This window comes from Acomys russatus, chromosome 11, assembly GCF_903995435.1.
Source record: "Acomys russatus chromosome 11, mAcoRus1.1, whole genome shotgun sequence".
Classification (NCBI taxonomy): Eukaryota; Metazoa; Chordata; class Mammalia; order Rodentia; family Muridae; genus Acomys; species Acomys russatus.
The window spans coordinates 4,919,305-4,941,273 of NC_067147.1; the positions used below are offsets into that span (position 1 = coordinate 4,919,305).

General features: G+C 49.6%; 1 protein-coding gene across 1 annotated transcript in view; it reads right to left on the bottom strand.

The window, feature by feature from the left end:
* The window catches only part of Npas2 (neuronal PAS domain protein 2), a 176,601-nt gene that overhangs the window by 17,907 nt on the left and 136,725 nt on the right, over positions 1–21,969 (bottom strand). The window contains exons 8-16 of the mRNA XM_051152748.1: positions 14,059–14,177; positions 13,273–13,355; positions 12,264–12,370; positions 10,008–10,155; positions 7,924–8,008; positions 6,086–6,227; positions 5,127–5,236; positions 3,736–3,825; positions 560–706 (exon numbers count right to left, since the gene is read on the bottom strand). Coding sequence (XP_051008705.1) covers positions 560–706; positions 3,736–3,825; positions 5,127–5,236; positions 6,086–6,227; positions 7,924–8,008; positions 10,008–10,155; positions 12,264–12,370; positions 13,273–13,355; positions 14,059–14,177 — 1,031 coding nt within the window. The remainder of the gene's footprint in view (positions 1–559; positions 707–3,735; positions 3,826–5,126; positions 5,237–6,085; positions 6,228–7,923; positions 8,009–10,007; positions 10,156–12,263; positions 12,371–13,272; positions 13,356–14,058; positions 14,178–21,969) is intronic.

Genomic DNA, 21,969 nt, shown 5'->3' on the forward strand with positions numbered 1-21,969 from the left:
GGGGGCGTCTGTGGGGCACTACACAGGGACTCGGGAGGGTGGGGGGGGTCCGTGGGGCACTACACAGGGACTCGGGAGGGTGGGGGGGTCCGTGGGGCACTACACAGGGACTCGGGAAGGTAGGGGGGGTCTGTGGGGGCACTACACAGGGACTCGGGAAGGTAGGGGGGTCTGTGGGGGCACTACACAGGGACTCGGGCGGGTAGGGGGTCTGTGGGGGCACTACACAGGGACTAGGGGCAGGTAGGAGGGGTCTGTGGGGGCACTACACAGGGACTAGGGGCAGGTAGGAGGGGTCTGTGGGGCACTACACAGGAACTCGGGAGGGTGGAGGGGTCTGTGGGGCACTACACAGGGACTCGGGAGGGTGGAGGGGTCTGTGGGGCACTACACAGGGACTAGGGGCGGGTAGGAGGGGTCTGTGGGGCACTACAAAGGGGCTCGGGCGGGTAGAGGGGTCTGTAGGGCAGCACACAGGGACTCGGGCGGGTAGGGAGCGGGGTTTCTGCCTGAACAGCAGAGGCCAGAGGCCAGAGGCCAGCCAGCACAAGCGCCTCACCTGGACGTTGGAGTCCTGGACCAGGCAGAGCTGTTCCTGGATCTTGTGAAGCTCCTCTTGTTGCCACCGAATGTTGGCCTGCAGGATGCGCGTCCTCTGCTCCAGCTGGTCCTTAATGGTCTGGAACATGCTGAATTGTGCTGGAAACTTCAAAAAAGGAAGTAAGAAAAGAACGTAGGTCAAAGACTCGTTTCCGCCTGAGACCACCTTTGCCGCCATTTTGATCAGTCTTAAACGCTCTTTCCTGACCCTCTGCCATTGTTCTCATCTTCTCCACTGTTTAGCTCTGAGGTGAGTGGGGGTGCAGTTGGGTGGATGAGGAGTGTGGAGGGTAGGAGGGGGGAGAGCGCATGCCCAGCAAATGCAAGGCCCTGGGCTCAGGCCTCAAAACAGAGGCTATATAAATGACAATGGCAGTGCCATTGTTTGCAGAGAGCCAAAGATGCACCAGAGTCGCAACACATCACTTCTTCACAGTAAATTTAATTTCTTCACCATAAAACCATGCTGCATGAGTGTGGGGACAAACTGTACCTGAGTCTTGGGGACTAGGTGAAGCTAAGAGGTCTTATCGGTAAGTTCCACTCTTAACCCCAGCCCGCCTCAGTGAGAGGGGCTTTGGTATCAGACTTCATCCAACAGCAGATCCCCAGGCTGCCCATCCCACATAAACCTCGGCTTTGATGCAACCCATCAGAGCAGGGGGCAGGACTCGGACACAACATTCCACCCGGGAACAAACAAACCACATTGGCATTACATTCAAAAGCAAGTCACAACGCTTCTGAGGCGAGTTCTATAAGGTCTGGAAATGTCAGGGCCTCAGGGTAAACCCTTGAAGGACCAGCAGTGGGGTGGTTCTGAGTGGGCATGTAGACTCCTGACTACAAGAAGCCAATGTTGCCGCTGCAGCCACTGCAGCAGCATGCATGCACGTGTGTGTGATGTGCATGCGTGCAAGTGTGCATGTGTGTGCGTGCGTGTGTTACTGGGATGGAATCTGAAGCTTCCCACACCTTAGATAAGTGACCCATCACTGAGCTTCCTCTCAACCCTGACAGTGCCCCTTTTGATAAATGAATCTAACTTTCGATTATTAAAGATAAAAGTTTTTTTTAAATAAAATTAACCGTTACTCAGACGACTACATGCCAGGACTTGGGTTCTATGCCCTCCCCTCCCCACAGGCCAATGCAATGATGAAGCAGGTAAGGGAGCTGAAAGGGATCCACAGAGTCTCACCCTCTCGCACTTGCAGTAGCTGAGAAGGGCTTGAAAAGTCAGGGGAGTTGGCTCGTGCGGATCCCACCAACCTCAGATGCAAAGTCCTGATGCATCTGGACTGAACAGGCGGAGTCCAGTGCAGGCACGTCTCCTCACCACTACTCTACAGCACTGCAGACGACAGCTGCGTGTAGGGCCCTGACATTGATGAATTGCTCAGAGGGACCTGCAGGATACGAGCGGGTGTGCACAGACTCTGTGGAAACACTGGGACATGAGCACCTGTCGGGAGAGGTCTTGGAACCAGTCTGCCTGTTTGATATAAGAATACCTTAAAGGATACAGTGGCTGGGGCTGGAGGGTTGGCTCAGCAGTTCAGAGCACTTGCTGCGCTTGCAGAGGACCCCGGTTCAGTTCCCAGCACCAACGTGGTAGCTCACAGCCCTCTCTAACTTCGCCGCCTGTGGATCTGATGCTCTCTGGCCTCCTTGGGCACTTGCATGCACATGGTACACACACACAAACACACATGTCTTTTTTAAAAATGCAGTTGTTATCCTATATAGAGCATACCACAGACCAAGAACAGTTACTATAAGGTAAATTTCAACACATGAAAAATTAGAATGCCTAAAAGGCCATGTACCATTAGGTATTATAAACACACATTTTTTTTTTTTTTTTTAAGATGCAAGGCCCAGAAGTGAAAGGAATTCTTATTTCTTGTGCCTTTGGATTGAAACAAATCACTAATTTCATACCAAATGTGTCTCAGGAACTTGAAAAGGAAAAACACTATTCCGATTTCTTCCCCCCCATGAGGATAAAGATGGACTATTTTAATTAGGAGGCTGGCTGAACAGCTTTGCTATCACTGCTCAAGTCAGACGCTAGCACGAAGCATATGCTAACACGTCTTTCTTATTCCAGGAAAGCATCCGAGGCCACTTCTACGAGGGCATATGTTCCGAGATGTTCCCATCAGCCATCTCCGATCTGCGCCGCAGGGAGAGACAGCCAAACGCCGAGAAGCTGAGGTGCTGGTGAACGGCCATCTGGGAGCCAGGTACAACTTGGGGCCAGAGACTGGGACAATGCCAGATGCCCGTAAAGGAGCCGAAGTCAGAGCTCTGAGCGCCACAGCAGAAGCCAATGCATCTGTGCCATACTTCCCATGACCACAGAGTGGACGGTCCCTCACTCAGCCTCTTGTCCTTTGCCAGGCAAGTGGGACGCTACATAGTTCACCTCTAAAATGTGTATTTGGGTGTCTCTTTTCTATTGTCACCCATATAGTCATCAATGAATATCCGAGCCACTCTTCAGGGCCAACTCAAGGAATACCTCCTCAGGAAGCCACCATAGACTGACTACTTTCTACTGACTCGTGAAGGTGGTTTCTCTGGTTATCTGCCCACTTTTCCCCTTCGACTCTGTAAACTGCGAGTGAGGGTGTGTTACCAGCACCCCTAATGGCTTGCTCCTGACCCAAACAAGGACTTACAGAGTGTGGTTGAAACAAGTAAGGATTTACTCAGCTGAGATGTAATGTACCCCTTTTAAAAGAAACACGATATTTATAGCATATATAGGATTAATAGCTTTTAGGTCCTTCCAGAATCTTTCTATGACGTTTTGTCTAATTCAGACCTTTCCTAAAATTTAAACTTATATAGGATGAAAGGAATGCAGACAAACAGCAGGGTGACAAAGATATTTATGAAGATGGAAGCCAGGTCCTGGGGAGAAGACATGACTGGGGACAGGGGGACAGGCTGGGGACAGGTTGGGGACAGGTGTGATGAGGAAGTCTACTGCTAGTCTCATTCGGACTCTGGGGTAAAACCCCCCCCGATTAGCACCTTAGTTGATGCCTGACTGTGTGATGCACAGCAGCGTGAAAACATTCGCAAACTCAGACGGTGCCCCTGGGTCCCCGGTCTCTGACTCACCTGTGTCATGGGAGCGGGTGGGCTCTGCAAGATGGTCTGAGGCAGGAGCTGCTTTGCAAGGTCACAGGATGATGGGGAAGGCAGAGGAGGCTGGGGAGAGAATTGGCCTTCGTTAAGCATATACTTCAGAGCATCTGGGGCTGCTCCGCTCTCTGCTGGTTGGATTTTCCAGCTGCAAGTTCTGGGAGGAAGACTTACAGGAAGTTAAGGCCTCTATTTCCTGCCTGCATAGACAATGTAGCTAAGAGTGACTCAACTCATGGCTGGTGTCACACACACACACACACACACACACACACACACACACACGGCGGCTCTGGGGCTGGTTTTGGGCCTCCACTCTATTTCCCTCTGCTGCCCTGCGCTAGATAGACACAATCCTTGAGGACCAAGATACTCTTCTCTCCTGTTGGCTCACTCTCAGGAAGTCGTCAAGCGAGTCATTTCCTGTTCCCCATCACGTGGGCAGGTGGTAGGAAACAACATGGAGAAACAAGAGACCCCTACTTCCAGTTTCATGGGCTGTTAAATGCTTTTAGGAACTCAGCAAGAAGACTCTTCTGAAGTTACCCCCAAGTGCGCCTAGTCCCTAGGGACTATAAAAAGCAGTTTGCATAGAAAGCGTTGCCCAGGACAGCTATGGGAGGAAGTGGCAGCAGGGAGGTGTGACGTGAGTGATAAGTCCCAGGCGTGGGCTCACTAGGCTCCTTTGAGCTGTGTCCCCTGCACAACTCGGGGAGACAGAAGCGCACTGGGCCACCATCTGTGACGAAACATGGTCTGTTGATGACTTCGTGCACAGGCCATCACTCTGTGGTGCTATGGAAACATTCGCCATCGTTACCCTCAGCACTGTACCCTGACTGACACCAGTCTGCTTGAACCCAGGCACAAGTGGAACGGGATTGAAACAGAAGAGGGCTCCAGAAGGTTCAGGAGACATACCTCCCATGACTGAAGCAGTGAATTTTACTCTTTTTTTTTCTTTTTGGTTTTTCGAGACAGGGTTTCTCTGTGTAGCCTTGGCTGTCCTGGACTCACTTTGTAGACCAGGCTGGCCTTGAACTCACAGCGACCCACCCGCCTCTGTCTCCCGAGTGCTGGGATTAAAGGCGTGCACCCCCACCACCCGGCTATGAATTCTACTCTTAATATCACTTGAATTTTGTATTCTGCAGGTATATAGCCATGCTCATTTTGTGATAAAATGCCAAGAATGAGTTGCCAAATAAACGCATGGCTTCATGCCTCCTGCCTGCCCACCACTCTGTCCCCTTAACCCCTAAGTAAAACTGATGCCCTGGAGAGACTCGGTGTTCCTGTGGCTCTTCGGCCCACCTCACAAGATGGTACTCCCCTGCAGAGAGGATGGGGGGGGGTCCCACACATACCGGCATTGTGGCTGCCTGGCTGAGTCCCTGCACTGGCGACTCCTGGGGTAGGGTGGCCGATCTTGGTAAAACTGTAGTGCTGGTCTCAGCCATGAGCTTGGTTGGAGTGGCTGTAAGAGAGTTAGGGATGGCCTTTTTGACTCACAGGTACTTCCCAGCTATCTCAGCAAAAGAGAGGGCGGAGTCCTCTGATGCAGTGGCCAAGCCATAATGCCCAGCCTAGAAGCAGGCCGAAGACATGCAAGTCACCATAACACTCCATTTCTAACATATAGTCCAGCCACCGCCTGACCAAACACCTTACTGGGTGCCACCCGCAGTGCCGATGGCAGAGTACAGACAGGGGACAGTGCGCTGGCTAGTTCTTACATCAACTTGACATAGGCTAGAGTCATTTTAGAAGAGGGAACATCAATTGAGAAAATGCCCCACCAGGTTGGCCTATGGGCATGCCTGTGACACATTTTCTCCACTGATGATTCACGTAGGTGGTGCCATCCCTGGGCAGGTGGTCCTGCATGGCATAAGAAAGCAGGCTGAGCGAGCCTTGAGGAACAAGCCAGTAAGCAGCATTCCTCCATGGTTTCTGCACTAGATCCTGCTTTGAGTCTGCGCCCCCTTTCCGCCCCACCCCCCACCCCGCCATTCCTGGATGACAGACTACAATTGTAAGATGAAATAAATCCTTTCCTCCCCAGTTGCTTTTTGGTCATGATGGTTATTTGTTTGTTTGTGTAGTTTTGCTTTTGTTTTTTTAATTCATGCCAATAGAAACTCTAGCTAACACAACTGGACAGCAGTGGCCAGTGAGGTGTGACAAGCAGGGTCTCCGCTGTAGGCATCCTGGGCTTTCTGGGTACACATGGCCTGGCCCAAATCAGTCTGGGACTTTGTGTGACTCTGTGCCCTGATCTGATGGAGTGTACCCATTCATTACCAACCTATGGAATGGCACTCACAGGCGGGTTCTGACATGGCTGTGCGCGAGGACTTGTGGGAACTCCTTGAGGACGCTGATGGCGAAGGGCTGCTCGTAAGACCTGAGGCACCCATGTCAAGTGCATTAAAGTGCTGCTGAGGCTCCAGGTTTGAGTCCTTTTCCTGAAACACACACACACACACACACACACACACACACACACACACACACACACACACACAAATTCATGTTTCAGCATTAAGATTCCACACATGAATAAATATAGGGCTTTAGTTATAGACTGTATAGTTGTAGAAGATTTTGGAAGAGATTGAGAGAAATACTCTCTTTAGGAAACTTCTAACTAGGTTTGGGTCGAACAGACACACATCATGTGTAGCGTCGCTGAGAGGCTTAGGTCTCAGAGCTACATTTATCTATCTATACCTTCTCACCTTTTATTTTGATTTTTTCATATGTCCTCCACTGACTGTGTGTTCTATTTGTTCCTTAAAACTGTTATCACTCAGGATTTTGGCTTTCTGAAGTGAGAGATCAGAATGAAATACAGCTACTGTTAGCACGGACTGTTAACATGGCCAATCAGATAACACCACCAGGCCATCACAGGCGTTTCCCGTGCTGCCTCTCACGCTTGCTCTCTCGCAGGCAAAGAGCCTGTGGCCTCTTGTTATTTTGGTCTCTGACTCTTAACTGGTCTTGGCTTCCAGGCCATCTTTACCTGGAACAGACAAGACACGATGAGAGGGAAAGCAGCTCTGGTGGCCCAGCTCCCATCCTTTATGGCTTGGGTGTCATAGTGTATGCAAATGGGTTACGGTGTTTTTTAAGTCAAAGAATAAAACACAGTTTTTATTCTCCCAAGTCCTGTTCCCACCCAGAAGGGTGGAAATTGTCAGCACCCACTGTGTTATGACCCCTGACTTGGGTATTTAATTTCACCTATGTGAGTTGATGTGCTGTTTTGTCTTTGGACTCATGGCTTCATTAAGGATGGTTGTCACTATGGTGTGTGTGTGTGTGTGTGTGTGTGTGTGTGTGTGTGTGTGTGTGTGTGTGTGTGTGTGAGCGCGCCTGCATGTGCATTTGTGAATGGCCTTTGAGGACCAAGGCTCTGACTCACTTGTAGCCTTCCTTGGCATTGCCTGAGGAGGAGCCTGGCCACGTGGGACAGGAGAAATCAGGGAAGAGGAGGGAAGGAGGTAATGGGATTTGTGGATGGAAAGATCTCTTTCATCTCAGTGTTCCCTATACGAAGCTGACAGCACTGTGGTTATTAACTAAAATCTTGTGACCCTGAGTCAGAAACATCCTGAAGGTGCAGGCCAGCCGCTCTGCATGGATTCCATTCCCAGCACTATCAGAAAGAGCAGGGGTGGGGGCAGGGGGGAGTGGTGTGGGGAGGGGAGCAGGCTAATCCTTGGAAACAACACAATAAAGCTTAGTCTAAGGGAGGGACATAGGCTTTGAATTGTTCCACACTCTAGTGGGTAATGGAATTACTCCCCAGCATTTTATCTGTGGCTTTTTATAGCTATCATTGGAGAGCTGGGAAGTTGCCAAGCTACTCCTTGAATCCAAAGGATGTTTCTGAGCCAGCTTTTCCAAGCGTGTCCTTGGGTACCCATGCTTCCATGCTCATTGGAGGGATGAAAATACAGTGTCCACCTCATAGGGCCATCATGAAAGGTAAGCAAGGAACGAACATCCCCCAGTCCTCGAGAGTACTTCAGGACTATAGCAAGTGCTCTGTAGAGATGAGTCTGCTCTCGTTCTCTTAGCAGTTATCAGAACCCATGGTAGGTGTCACCACCTAACTCTTCCTTGGTTTCACCCTCTGGGCAGGAATGAGCTCACCTTCAGTGCAGAGGGGTGCATGGCCTCTGTTGGTGGGCCTTCCACGGCCAGCTCCTGTCTCCTTTCCACCCGGACGTCTGCATAACTGCTTGGAAAAGAGACAGAGCACAGAGGAGCTGGCACATTGTAGGAGATCAATACCTAACAGGGCACACGGGGCTCTCCACATGAAACCTACCCATGGGGTCTGAAACACAAAGGGGGCCCATCTGTGACCTGCTTAGAGGATTGAGTTTCATTCCTGCCTAATTGCCTTGCAAAGATTCTAATATTATATTCCAGAGACTTCCATTTCCTGGATGGCTTTATTCCCTCCCACTGTTCCCCATCCCTTCATTTCCTGAAACCTTCAGATACAGCGCCTCTTAAGAACTGTGTGCTCATAAGCTTCTTCTGCCTGAAAAGACTTACAAACTGTGCCTTAAGCAAGTTCCTTATGGACAGCATATATGGAAGTACATATAAAGAAACAAACCTGGAACTAGCCAGACCCTGACCACTGCTGAATCTAGGGACCTATTTTGTCACCACTGTAGACAAACTCGGGTGTGGAGCTGCAGGGCTGAAGGGGGCTGTGATGGGACCTGGGGGTGTTTGGTCCCTTATGTATTTACTCACTCCATTTCCTGTGTTCTCCTAGAACTAGTTAGCTTCTTCCATGATTTGGGAGGTAGGGGAGAGAGTAGGGTGGCACCCGCCCTTCCCTGGGGACTGAGAAATCCACTGGAAAAGACACAGACTTAGAGGCAATGGATGACTCCTGGCCTCGAGGCTACAAGCCACTGGCTGAGGATGCTGAATCTGGGCACAAAATGTAATGAAATGAGATCAAGGTCATTGGCCAGCAAAGGCCAGTGCTTCTCTGTTCTCTGTACACTGAGCAAGAGCATTATATATGCATAGGTGTGTCTCCACCTTCATATGTGTGTTACATATACAGGCATCCCTCAGTATCTGTGGGGACCAGATTCGGGACCCCCTTGGATACTAAAATCCACAGATGCTCAAGTCCCTAACATAAAGTGGTGTAGGATTTACACATTGCTGCAGACATCCTCCTGCAGACTTCAAATCATCTGTACCTTCCTTCTAACACTCTGTGCAATGTAAACGCCACGCACACGGCTGGCATACTGTGCTCTTTACGGAACAGTGAGAAGAGAAAGTGTTGTTCATGTTTAGTGCAAATATAATTTAAAATAGTTTCCATCGGTGGCTAGCCAAATATACAGATGTAAAATCCACTTGATATATGGGCTGGTTCTTCATTATTTTATTAGATTTTTTTTTTTTTCTAGACAGGGTCTCACGCGGTAGCCCAGGCTGGCCTCAAACTTGAGCTCTCCCTGAGTCAGCCGCCCTCATGGTGGGATTATAGGAGCATGCCACTTTTCCAGGCACAAAGTCTGTCTTCTAAACCAGCCTCTGGCTGACTTGGTCTCTTGGCATTTCTGTACTGAGATGGAGAGTGAATGGCCAAGTCCCTTTACCCCTGAACGTTGGGGACCCACACAGGACACATCTATGCCAGGCTGGACAGACTCTTACCCTTTGAATCTCTGCTTACCCACCCCGAGCCAAGGACTCCCCAAGGCTACTAGGGACTCCCAGGGCCATTTTCCTACAGTTAGCCTAGTTTCCCCCCCTAATATTGCCTCAGTTGCTAGCAGAGGTTTTTGAATCTTAAAGGAAAACAAAGTACGTGTTTGAGTTATTTGGAGGCAACATTTTAATTTTTTCCCCCTCAAATACAGCAACAAGGCAAAGCTGGGGGATGGATAGAGATGAGGGAAAAATATGTAAGTAGGTCAGCGAAGCAGGAACATACTAAGTAATATCCTGGCAGCTTTCAACGGGGCTTGACTGAAAACTCACAGGAAGTCCCAGGGCCTGCAGGAAGAGGGTGTGCACCTGGGCAGGGCCTGAGTTCTGACCATCAGGCTTGCTGCAGATGACAGCTGGCACTCTCCCTCTCATCCAGGGCCCTTCCTTACCTGTGGGGGCCTCCTCCAGCCTCCCCCCAAGCCTCCCCGCTGCCAGGCACTTCACAGAAGCCCGGACTGCCTGCCCTGCCCGCATGGTACCTGACCACCGAGTGCGTGCACACGATGAACTCGGGTTTGGAGTTCCATTGGTGGTAGGTGATGTAGTACTGGGTCTGCAACCAAATCCACTGCTGCCCTTTGGTCAGAAACCGGTAACAGCATGACTTCCCTTTGCCGAACTGCATCACTAGGAGGAAGCACAGTAGATGTGGCACGTAAGGATGCTAACGTAGAAAGGACGTCCTTCCCAGGACCGAAGCCCTAACGGTCCAGTAGCCAGCGCCAGAGATTGCTTACTTCCCTGGTTGCACGGTATCTTAAGTGTGACTATTATCGCCCCATCTGATGCTTTTGGGGGTGGGGTGGGTTGCTGGGGGTTGAATTTGGGGCCTCGTGCTTATTAAGCAAGTGCTCTGACTTAGTCACAGTCAGTCAGACTGAAGGATTCTCAGTACAACGATGCCAAACTTTTCCCCAACGCACAAAGGCTCAAAGGGCTCTCGACACAGAGGCACACTAGGATAGGACAGCTTTCCTGGCTGGCGGGTGAAGTAAAAAGAGGCCGTGGCTTCCCTGGGACTCATCTTCCTGCTGCAAGGGCGATGGCTGTGGGACTTCAAGAGCTGAGCAGAGGAGAGAGCATCCAGACACTGGGAGAAACAGTCCCAAAATAGACCTGACAGCCCGCAAGCGATGGCCAGGCTCTGCAGCTGTCTTCCACAGCTTTAGGACAGAGTCTGGTAGGGATGCCTGAAGCCCAGGTCTCCCCCCCTGCAGCTGCATAGCTGCCTGAAGCTCCTGTAGTTTTGTCTGCAGATGGCTCCTTTGGGGGGGGCGCCATCCAGGACAGAATGCAAGCCGGTGGTTTATTAGCTCACGTGAGGCAGTAGGATAAATTATGGTTCCAAGGAAGGAAGCCAATTTGGATTTTTATCACCACCGCGCCTGCAATTTAGCATCTTGTAATGAAAACAGTCATGAGGAATCTTACCTAGGAAAGAGAAGCTAGCATAGGGGACCGCTGTGTCAAAAAATAAAATAAAATAAAATAAAATGCAGATCTGAACAGAGAAGCCCAGCCCAGCAGACCCTGTGGGCTCGACAAAGCAAGCACACCTCGCCCAAGGCTGTCAGATGCCCAGTGTTAATTCTCCAACCCGAGTGGCTTCTCTATGCTACAAGAGTCAGAGGCAGCCAGTGGCCTGACACTCATGCTTCTTGCATCTGATTGTGCAAACCAGAAGCATCTGATTGTGCAAACCATTCAACCAGAGGGACTTGTGAAATGGACCTTCTCATTCCTGATCCTGGCGGAGGGAGCCTGAGACTCCAGAGTAGCTTGTCTGAGCTACATTTTGAGGAGTGAGGGGGTAAAGGTTAAGATGAGCTTCACATCCCAACAGATCTAGAACATGCTGATTCCAGCACGTTCCTTTGTCTGCAAGGACGGCACCGAGAAGAAAGTCCTAACAGCTCCTACAGATGAGACAGCCACTGAAGATCAGTGTCCGTGGTTCGCTCATCAGAATACATAGCTCAATGTTATGGACACTGTTCTTCCTCAAAGCTGAGTGTTGGCACCGAAAAGATGACTCTGAGTGCTTGTTTCTTCCGGTGACTGAGAACTGAAAATGCTTGTAATCTTTGCTTTCCTTTGGCATGGAGGTCTACTATGTTTGTCATAGTGCTCGCTCGCCTGTGGGATAGAGCCTTCGCAGACCTCTCCATCAGCTGTGGAAGGGCCCTCCAAGCCCCTCAAGATCCTGCACTATCCCTTCCACGCTGGCAGCATCCTGCAACGTCACCTGCTTCTGGATTTCTCAGCAGAGCCAGCCAGGAGATGCTGGGCCACAGTTACTGGCATCATTTTGGGTGAAGGTCTAAAAGAACATGGACTGGAAACTCAGGCCACAAAGCCACTGCCTTGAGGATGCTGCATTTGAGGACAGAGGATCGATTGTAGGCCTGTGGTCAGCAACCGCTATCCGACTGCCGTCTAAAAGACGCGGGAAAACGCTTGGTGTTTGGTCTTGCAGGTGCATTCCGGTCTAGCTGGCCTTAACGTCTGGACTAGGGTAAAGAGCATGACCTTCTGGATGCTCGTGGGATGTTGCTGGTGATACCAATTCCAAGTTCAAGCAGGACCCATGAAGCTAAGTGCAGGAAAGAACCCCATTACCGCACGGGGCCCCATGCCTGCCCCCACGGTGGCAAGCAGACCTCCAGAGACCCAGGGTCCAGCTGTTTGGGCCCTTGTAATGCAAACACATGGCCGGGCTGGTGAGTGGTACTCACGGTGCTGGTGGCACCTGGCCAGGAGCTCCAGGTCATCAATGTGGTAGTAGTCATAGCCCGAGGTGCCGAGGACTTCGAAGGGCAGGTACCCTATGATTGGAGGGGCTCTGCGGGGAGACAAGGAGGCTGCGGATGAGAGAGAGGACACTGCAGAACGCATGAGCTGGCTGCAGCACTCATTCTTCATGCTCAATTGTTCCCGTGGAGGCCTCGTTTATCAGCATTATAGCAACAGCTAGGGCCAGAGAGCCTACGTTTATAAAGAAGCATGTCAGCACGTAGGCACTCCATTATTCCTGGGGATAACCCGGCCTAAATGATAGGAACTTACAGATATTGAAGCATTTAAAAGGGCTGTAGACTAGGACAGCCTAACACCCCAAATTAGAGGGTGGTGTGGGTGGTGTGGGGTGGTGTGGGTGGTATGGGGTGGTATGAGGTGGGGAGGTGTGGGGTGGGGTGTGTGGGTGGTGTGGGTGGTGTGGGGTGGTGGGTGTGCTGTGGGGTGGTGTGGGGTGATGGGGGTGATGGGGGTGGTGGGGGTGGTGTGGGGTGGTGTGGGGTGTGGGGGTGTGGGGTGGTGGGGATAGTGAGGGGTGGTTGGGGTGGTGTGAGTGGTGTGGGGTGGGGTGTGTGGGGTGGTGGGGGTGATGGGGGGTGATTGGGGTGGTATGGTTGGTAGTTCATAAACTGGGAATGATGTTATGAAGGAAAGAGAAACAATTGGGCTGAAGGATCAAAGGGGGTTGAAAGAAATAGGAAGATTTCTCTCCCCACATTTATTTTTGCTAATTGGGAAATAGAAATGGCCTAAGATGTCTTGGGGCTGAAGCATCACTAACGGGCCAGGCACATGGGTGTCAGGATGCCGACCTTCCCCTTAGCTATTGCCAAGGCGTCCTTTCCCTTCAGTGGATGAGGCTGGACTTTATTCTCCCAAGCAGAGCCTGGCTCATGCAAACAACACTTGAAAAGGACCCAACTCAAATATGCTTTTCTTCACACAAACCTGTGATCCAGAAATAAAAATTTCCATTCCAAGCTATGCCTCGAAGTGAATTCCTCTAAAGGTTCGTCAGCTACACACATTTCCTGTGTTGGAAAGGAAAAAAAAAAAAAAAAAGCAGAACATTGCTCAGGGTGCCAGATGCTCACCCTAGGCTGGTTCAGAAGGAATGAGCGGTGGGTAGCACAAGTTAAAGCTGCTCTGAGCCAATCTCCAAATAGTGCTGGCCCAAAATTTGTCATCTGTAGCTAATTTCCGTATTAGCTGATCCTAAATTCATTTCACGCACTGGGAAAAGTACCTAGGAGCCAAACGGTGCCTAACTCCGCCCCCTCCCCCAATCTGGTAGTGTGGAAAACATGTGGCTTTGCATCCCAATCTGAATTACTAATTTAATTCCATCCACATTTGTGCCAGAGATGTGAAGTGTGACCACAGAAGGGAAAATACAAATGCTCCCATTTTTTTGACTCATGGCCTGAGCCACACCTACTCAGAGCATCATGGTGGTGGAATGGTACAGAGCCTTGCAGTTGGCCAACATCCTTGTGGACTCATCAGCAACGGGTGCAATCTTCAAACAAAACAACCCACAGGAACTTGGGCCTTGCTTGGCATGGCCATGGGGAAAGACACAGAAACTAGACATTTCGGGGTTTTGAAAACTAATTCTTAAAACCAATCTCATTGCAACGTTATGCTCTTCCACAAAGGATGCTCAGTGGCATGCAACCCAATGCTACACCGTTAAAATAAACCCACATCGTGACGTCACTGTCGGGAACTCGCCTTTAAGAACTGTGGTGTTGCCAGACGCACGGTGGCAATGAAGCAGGCCTCCTTTCCTAGAGGCACACGGCAGGGTCTTGAAAGGGTGTTGTCAAAGCCATTACAGGAGGGGCTAGGCACTGGGAGGGAGGAAGACACACAGGTTAGCCCTGCCTGGTGACAGTCGCTAAGCCTTTCCGACACTTACTGCTCTGACAGCCAACTGATGAGGCAGGGATGCCTGGTATTCCCACTGCACAGATAAAGAAATCTAGACACTTGTTTCAGGCCAACTTCCTTAAGGCTGAACAGAGGACTGAGTTCCACACCCCAATAACTGACCTCCACACCCCACTGACCCTCACTTTACGAGCTCCTCAGAATTCGCTTCCTGCGTTGGGGAAACTGCTGGACACACAAGGCCCTCCTTTTGCAGCAGGGGTCCTCGGCCTTCCCAGGCCTGCGACCCTTCAACACAGCTCCTCACACTGTGGTGACCCCAGCCACAAAATTACTCTCGTCGCCGTTTCATAACTGTAATTTTGGTACTGTTATAAATCTGACGTGAATATCTGATATTCTATCCTTGTGAAAGGGTTGTCCGGCCCCCAAAAGGGTTGCAGCCCACAGGTTGAGAACTGCTGTTCTACAGGAAGGGCCGGATGCTGATATTTTAAGGGTAAATTTCACAGTCCAGCAGTGTTTCTGGTACTGATTGTCCCAGGAAAAGCAGTGGAGTATTCATGAGTATAAAGGGCTCTGTCTCAGACCTCATCCTAGGGAATCTGGGGATACTACAGGGGCTGGGCCACTGAGGAGGTGTCCTTGGCCAGTAGGTAGTTATGCTAGGTCTGGGATGTCCTCCAAGTACCCATGGCTTAGTTTCCAGGTTGGTGCTAGCAGGAGATGGTGGAGCCTTTGAGAGTTGGCCCTTAGTGGACCGGTCTTGGCTCCTGGGGGATCTGCCTTTGAAAGGGATCATAAGGCTCTGGTTTCATCCATACTGTCTCTCTTCCCACCATGAATGAAGCAGCTTGCTGTGGGCTCTGTGCTCCCAGATGCTCTGATCTTCCTTCCAACAGGTCCAAAAGGGACAGGACAACAGAACACAGACCCAACTCTGAAACTCTGAACCAAAATAGCTTAAACACATTGTCAGATGCTAACAGGTTGAACAAGATGCGACGGCCTCTCTCTCTCTCTCTCTCTCTCTCTCTCTCTCTCTCTCTCTCTCTCTCTCTCCCGACAAGCCTTTCGGTTTATTCTCGAGTCTAAGAGGATGTTATAGCCATCATTCCAGTTGAGGAAACTGAGGCTCTGAAATGTTGCTGAGAAGCTAAGAGAGTGAGAGCCATGCAGGTCTTTGTCTAAGCCCAGGTTCTCAGGGAATAAAGATTTTTGGATCTAACTCATGCCCACCAATCTGTTGGGGCCACACTTCCAGTTCCCTCCTAAGACACCACTTGGCATAGAGAAATTCTTCCTGGGGCCAGCAGACCTTTCTTCAGGGTGACTGTGGAGAATCTTTTGGGCCAGAAAAATTCTATTTTCCTTAGATTGAATTTTTGAGGTGAGCAAAGAACCCAGTTAAAGATGAAAATAGCCAACTTGGCCCATCCATAGAATCCATAGATTCCATTGTGTGGCCAGCTCCCCGGGGACCTCTGGTTTGGCCCCTTGGGCTCTGTCCAGATCACATAATCCAGGCACGGGAATTCCCAGAGATCCACTGGCCATGTGCAGCCATCGCCAAGGATCCCTAAAGTAGAAGGCTATATGGCTTTTTCTCTAAAACATGTGGCTGGTTACAGTTGGCCCTTTATAACTAAGGCTTCTAAATCTTCAAGATGAACCAACGGTGGATCCCATATATTTGAAAATATCTGAACGAAGCAACAAAAGATCTGTAACACACACACACACACACACACACACACACACACACACACACACACACACACGCCTTTTCAATATCATTATTCCCTAAGCTATTCAGTAAAAGCATATAGAATTTACATTGTATTAGGTACTGCAAGCCATCCAGAGATGATCTAAAATATATGGGGTGTGAGGTGATATGAAAAAAAATGCCACAGTTTTATACAAGGGGCTCGAGTATCCATGGGATTTGGTATGCCTGAGGTGCTTGGGAAAGACCCCCATGGACAGAGAGGGGTCTATATAACTATATAACCTGTGCTTTCTACACTCAGATTTCAGGATGATTATGTTTTCCAATTTAACCAAAAGCATATGGAACATCAGAAAAGCAAATGCTTAAAGTGAAATCTGCAGGATTATAGTTTAGCTTTCCAGTAATTTTTTTTCTATATGTATAGGTTTGTAAATGGTTCTGTAATGTGGCCTACTCTCCACTAGCATGAATAAATTCACTTTAACAAACACATTCTCTGAATTCGCTCACATAAATACTAATAAATGTTTCCAAACACGAACACAAAGCGAGTAAAAAAAAAAAAAAAAAATAGTGGTCTCAAGAGGGTTTATATCTGTCATGAGCTGGCTTAAGACTATTGTAGATTAGTTTTGTGTGGTGAGCCAAGAGATTTGTCAAGAGGAAGGAAAACAATCCCACATAAGGGAAGGTCTGCAGATGTGAACATCTGTGTAATAACAGCAACAACAAAACGACATTAAAAATTTCCCAGATGTGAAATACTCAGCTCGAATCGAAAAGACATTACCCGGCCAGATAATGACCTAATAAAATTCTCTTGACTCTTGTTGGAATGCTGAGACCTTGGAGGCAAATTTCTGAGACTCCCTAGGAACTGAAGAAGGCCTCCTCTTCCCTCTCACCTGATCAATGCACCTGGCTGAGCCACCCTTTGGCTACTAAACCCATATGATGCCAGCAAGGGCAGAAGACGGAGAAGTGGAAACACCCACCTAGGGCATATTCCTCGTTCGTCCAGAGGAGCAGAGCCTGGTGTGGTGGTCATTAAGTGGGATTTTGCAGACTTTCCACTTGGCCTGGCTGCCTTCCAACACAGTTTTATCTGCACTTTCCTAATTTCAAAGCCTTCAAAGTTGAAAATCGCATCCCCCTTCCCCCCCTTCCCCCCCCCCCCATCCCTGCCAAGGAAATTCCATTATTGATGGCAGCCTGCACTTGGATGGATATTCCACAGATGGCCCCAAACTGAGTCTGTGCTCTTCCAAACAAGCTTTCCCCACCAAGAGCCTTAGCTATCTGAAAGCCACATCCAGGGTGACAGACAGTAAATCAGGGTGACTGTTTTAACAGAGGCCAAGAGGAAGACCTTGCAAAAGAAGCAAGAGAGGCAGCTCCTCTTCGCACTGCTGGTAAAGTGTGAAATGACTTTTTACTTGAAGCATTAGGCTCCTCGCACGTTTCCAGAAGCAACATGTGTGTACACTGCTCCCTGGGCGTTCACACTCATATTTAGCACTTAGAATAACTCTCTGCTACTTCAGATCCCAAGGTAGTTTAAAGCCCTTAATTAAGGATTCGATTACCTATTTCGATTTAAATAATAGAAAGGAAATACATCTAATTACCGGCTTCCTCGCCACTCAGGAGGATTTGCCACTGCCTGTCCGCACAGCCTGCTATCTCTGACTGCCCATACTCAGGGTGTAGAGGAGTGTTTCTCTCTTGCTCCATTTTCCTTCTCAAGGTTGTTTATCTAAAACCATGTTTTCCTTGCCAAAAGCTGGGTTAGCAGGCCTTTCCCACGTGAGAGCTGAGTGTGGCTTCCCAGCTCCAGAGCTGAGCAGGTGCCTTACACCCAGCAGGTTGTCAGCAGGTGCTTTCTGGATAGCTCTCTCAGGAACGACATCCACTTCACCCTCAAACCGAGCTTAGGGTTTGAACATTTGGGAAGGAATGTTCTGGTCTTTGCTGGTAACTAACACACGGATTTTGGGACCCCAGGGTGGAGTTTCCTTCACAGTTCCTCCACTCTGCCACTGGTAAAGGGTTCTGAAAGTTGCTGGCTCACTACCCTACTGAGGGATGAGCACTGGTCCAGAGGGGGCCTGGGCGAGATGGTGGTTAGGAATGACATGCCGCAACCACCATCAACGGTTGACAAACAGTGCAAGGGACTAATAGGGCCCCTGCCTGGAGAGATGCAGGGTGGCACTGTTTTAGAACTTCAGACTAAAATGTTTGGTTCAAAGGTTCCCAAGCTCTGAGTTCTTTAAGACATCTTTACTTAGATGCCTTGAGGAGTTCTGCCTCGGGTCAGCATTCTCAGGAGTCTCAAAATCAAAGTCCCGAGGTTCTGTGGAGACTCAGAATGACTGACATGATTTCCTGGGGGTCATACCTGAAGTGGGCTCCCAATTCTGTCCCATGGCAAAGGTGACCTCCCAAATCAGTCACGATAAGGACACAAGGTAAGTCATGATACGGACAAAGGCTGGGAGATATCAGGTGGCGGGCAACTTATCTCCTGGGGTTGAGGAAAGGATGCAGAGGATAAGGGATGACATCACATGTTACTTAGCGGCAAAGGGACATCCTGACCCTGTCCCACTCAGCTAGCGCCTCAGTCGTCTCAAGTAAGCGCTCTCCTCAGATAAGCTGCTGATTTGTCCCTTGCAAAGTCTATAAGACAACGCATGACTCCTCACAGTGTAAGTAAAAGGAAACGCTCTGGGCATTTCTTGAAATAATTGAGAGGCAAAGCTGGAGAGACAGCTTAGTGATCAGAGATGAGGTTCTCTCTGCAGGAGGAAGGAGGTGCCGAAGTGTGACAGCTACCCTACATGCTCAGGTGTGGTCCAGGAGCCATTGAGAGGAAAATGCTTCTCAGTCCATTCATGAGGCATCGGCTCCCGTTAATGCAGTGCTCATTCCGGCCTCCAGGTTGCCCCCTTCACAGCATGCTTTGCAGTGCTCATTCCGGCCTCCAGGTTGCCCCCTTCACAGCATGCTTTACTGGGTATGTTCTGAGCAGCCTGACACCAAAGCTCTTGGGAGATGGTAGCGCAGTCGCTCTGCCACTTCCTAGCCTGCGCACCACCTACCTGACTCACATAATGCTTTTTATTTCTGTCAGGTTCACCTAGCCGAGCTCTATGGAAAACCTGGGTTTGCAGTTTGCTGAACCAAAACCACAAAACAAAACAAAACATTGGCCTAAAGGGAAACTGTTTAAATAGTTTCTACTTCCTGGTGTTCACTGAGATTTTCAGGGGGTCAGAGGACCTTGGTAACAGAGTGGAGACACCTGAGGGTTGGTGTGGGCAGGGGTAAATTCTTCATATGCTGAGGAAACTGAACTTTCACTTGAGGCCTGCACACTGTCTGGATATTTTTGGCATAATTTTAGTTAAAGTTATAGGCCATGCTGTACATGCAGCTTCTGCCCTTTCAGATGAGCGTGAGCAGAAAGGTGCAGCCGAAAAAACGTACGCCATTCCTCACTGTAACGTGGACCTCAGATGATGGCGTAGGACCACGGCCTTGGGTCACAGCTTGTTAGGCATGTTCTGAATCCCACTGCTGTCTAGTCCGATAGGTGGCCAGCTCTGAGGGAGGAGCCGCTGCCTGGCTGAGTGAAGGACATGTTTCCCTTCCAGCTCTGAGGGCCCAGTGACGTTCACATCAGACATTCCATATTAAGAGGTTTCCAAAAAAAAAAAAAAAAAGAGGTTTCCAAACTCCTGCCTCTGTACTTAGGGAGCTCCAGTACGCCTGTGCCTTGATCTCTTAAACCAAGACATCTTAATTAGCACAGGGGCAAAGCAAAACAAAACAAAACAAAGAAAACAAAACAAAAACACAGAGTAACAAGCCCAAAGCCAAAGCAGCCTACAGAAATCCCGGGGAACACACAGAACCAAGTGTTAGAAGCTGAAAGGCTCTGGCTTCTGCCAGTGCTCCAATTTGGCGCTGTGGTTAGAGGCAACTAGGTAAAAAAAAAAAAAAAAGAGGGCAGGGAGCTTTTATGCTCTGGTGTGTGGTTTCTGGAAAGCCCGGGGTGGAATGTTTGCTGAGGGTGACCTATTTGGAACCATACCAGCGACTTTTGAAATACTGTGTTCTGGATTGCAGTCAGAGCCCATTTAAGTCCAGGGCTGTGGGAGGACCCGATCAAACATGGCTTTCTTCTCGCCACGGAATGAGCTATTGGGGGCAGAACCTGCTTCTGTGACCCCTCAAAGCAAAGATGGCCATTGCGTTCTGGACACCAGCTGTTTTCTTGCTCGGGGATGTGGTGCTTGGGTGCATGGCGCTTGAGAGGGTCCTCCTGACCCCATATTTAATTAGAAGAGTGAAAATAGGAGGCAGTGTGTTTCTCCAAGAGCATCTGTCCTTGTCTGTCTTTGTAGAAAACATCTATTATAGGACCAGTGTAGTTTAAATGGAGCCTTTTTTTTTTTTGGTTTGGCAATGTTCTGGAAATGATCAATGCACAAAGCGGAAGCAGACAGCACTGCTGTGATCAGTGGCTGCCCCGCCGCTCTCCACCACCTAGGATCCCTGGGAGAGAGTGCGCATGCGTTCCTGTAGCCCAGTCTATAGTCTTCAGGAACCTCTGGGCAGACAGGTCAGAAACACCTCTCAAAGGACTCATCTCTTGTCCCATTTCCCAACATATACTTCTTCACATATTAACACGCCTAGGATCGAGAAATCCTGTGTTTTATACCTTCTGCTTGAACACTGGGGACCAATAGTCATCTCTCTTATGGAGTGACCACTGTGTGCAGATATTAAGGAGAAGATTCCATTTTGCTCAAGTCTTTGGGGGAACTGTTGTTGGTGGTGCTGCCCAGTGATTTGGGAGGGTGGACAGAGGTAAACGGCCGAGTCCTCCAACTCCCGTGAGGACAAAGGTGCTCCCCTCCTCCCTCGATGCTTCCCTCCCCCTCTCACCCCCCCATCCCCCCCCCCCCCGTGGTGGCAAAGGCCAGAAGCTGGGGGCGGGGGGAATCCCAAAGCGCTATCCAGAGTCACCAAGAAGGCAGATGGGACCCTCATGTATATCCTGTGAAGGTTTCCAAAAGCTCCACTGTCTCCGTGTCACCCTCACCCTTCCCTGCTCTTGTTGAGGTGGAGTGCAGGGCCAGTGCACCCTACTCAGCTACTCAATGCTCTGTCACCTAGCTATACCCCAGCCCTTGTATTTTAAGTTGACACCTAACAATTGTGCACACTAAGGAGAAACCAGGTGATGTGCAAAGTTCAGACACTGCGCACTTGCTTGTGGTGGGTAAACACTCTAGGTCCTTTGTTCTAAGGAGCAGAGCGTGCATTACGGATTCTCTGGTCGCCCTGCAGTGGCAGAACGGGACATCAGAATCATGCCTGTCATCTCACTGTGCATTTCAGTCCAGGTCTTTTGCACCCACGCCAAGGTCATCATCTACGCGTGGGGACTGTTGTTCCAGTTAAGTTCTGATTTCAGCTCATATCCGACATTCCAGAGGGAGACTTTGCTCTTGGTTTCAGCGTTTATGCTTTTGATGCTGCGCGTTTATAGCAGCAACAGTTAAAAAAAAAAAAGTCACACATAATTTCCACACATCCTTCCAAACAAACAAACACTGTTGCAGCTTGAAGTGAAAATAAAGCCTTGCTAACATAAAAAATAAATAAATAAATAAATAAAATAAATAAAAAATAAAAGCACAGCTCAGGTATGCAAAATCAAGCCTGCCTATTTCCTTGAAGCCTTCTACAATGTAATTCACGACAGCACGACTTAAAGTGCTATTTGGGAGCTTTTTAGTAAGAGAAATATAAATTCATGGGGCCCAGGACTACTGCTTACCAGCCGAGCACAGATTGTTCTTTGAACTGAGCATGTGCGCCGCTGCTGACACAGGGCCGTGTGGAGTAGCACCCCGTAGTTTTCAATCTGAGAGCCAGCGCGTCTTTCTCTCTGGGCCTTTGGCCCCTTGGGGTATTCTGTGACTGTAGCAGCTGCCCTT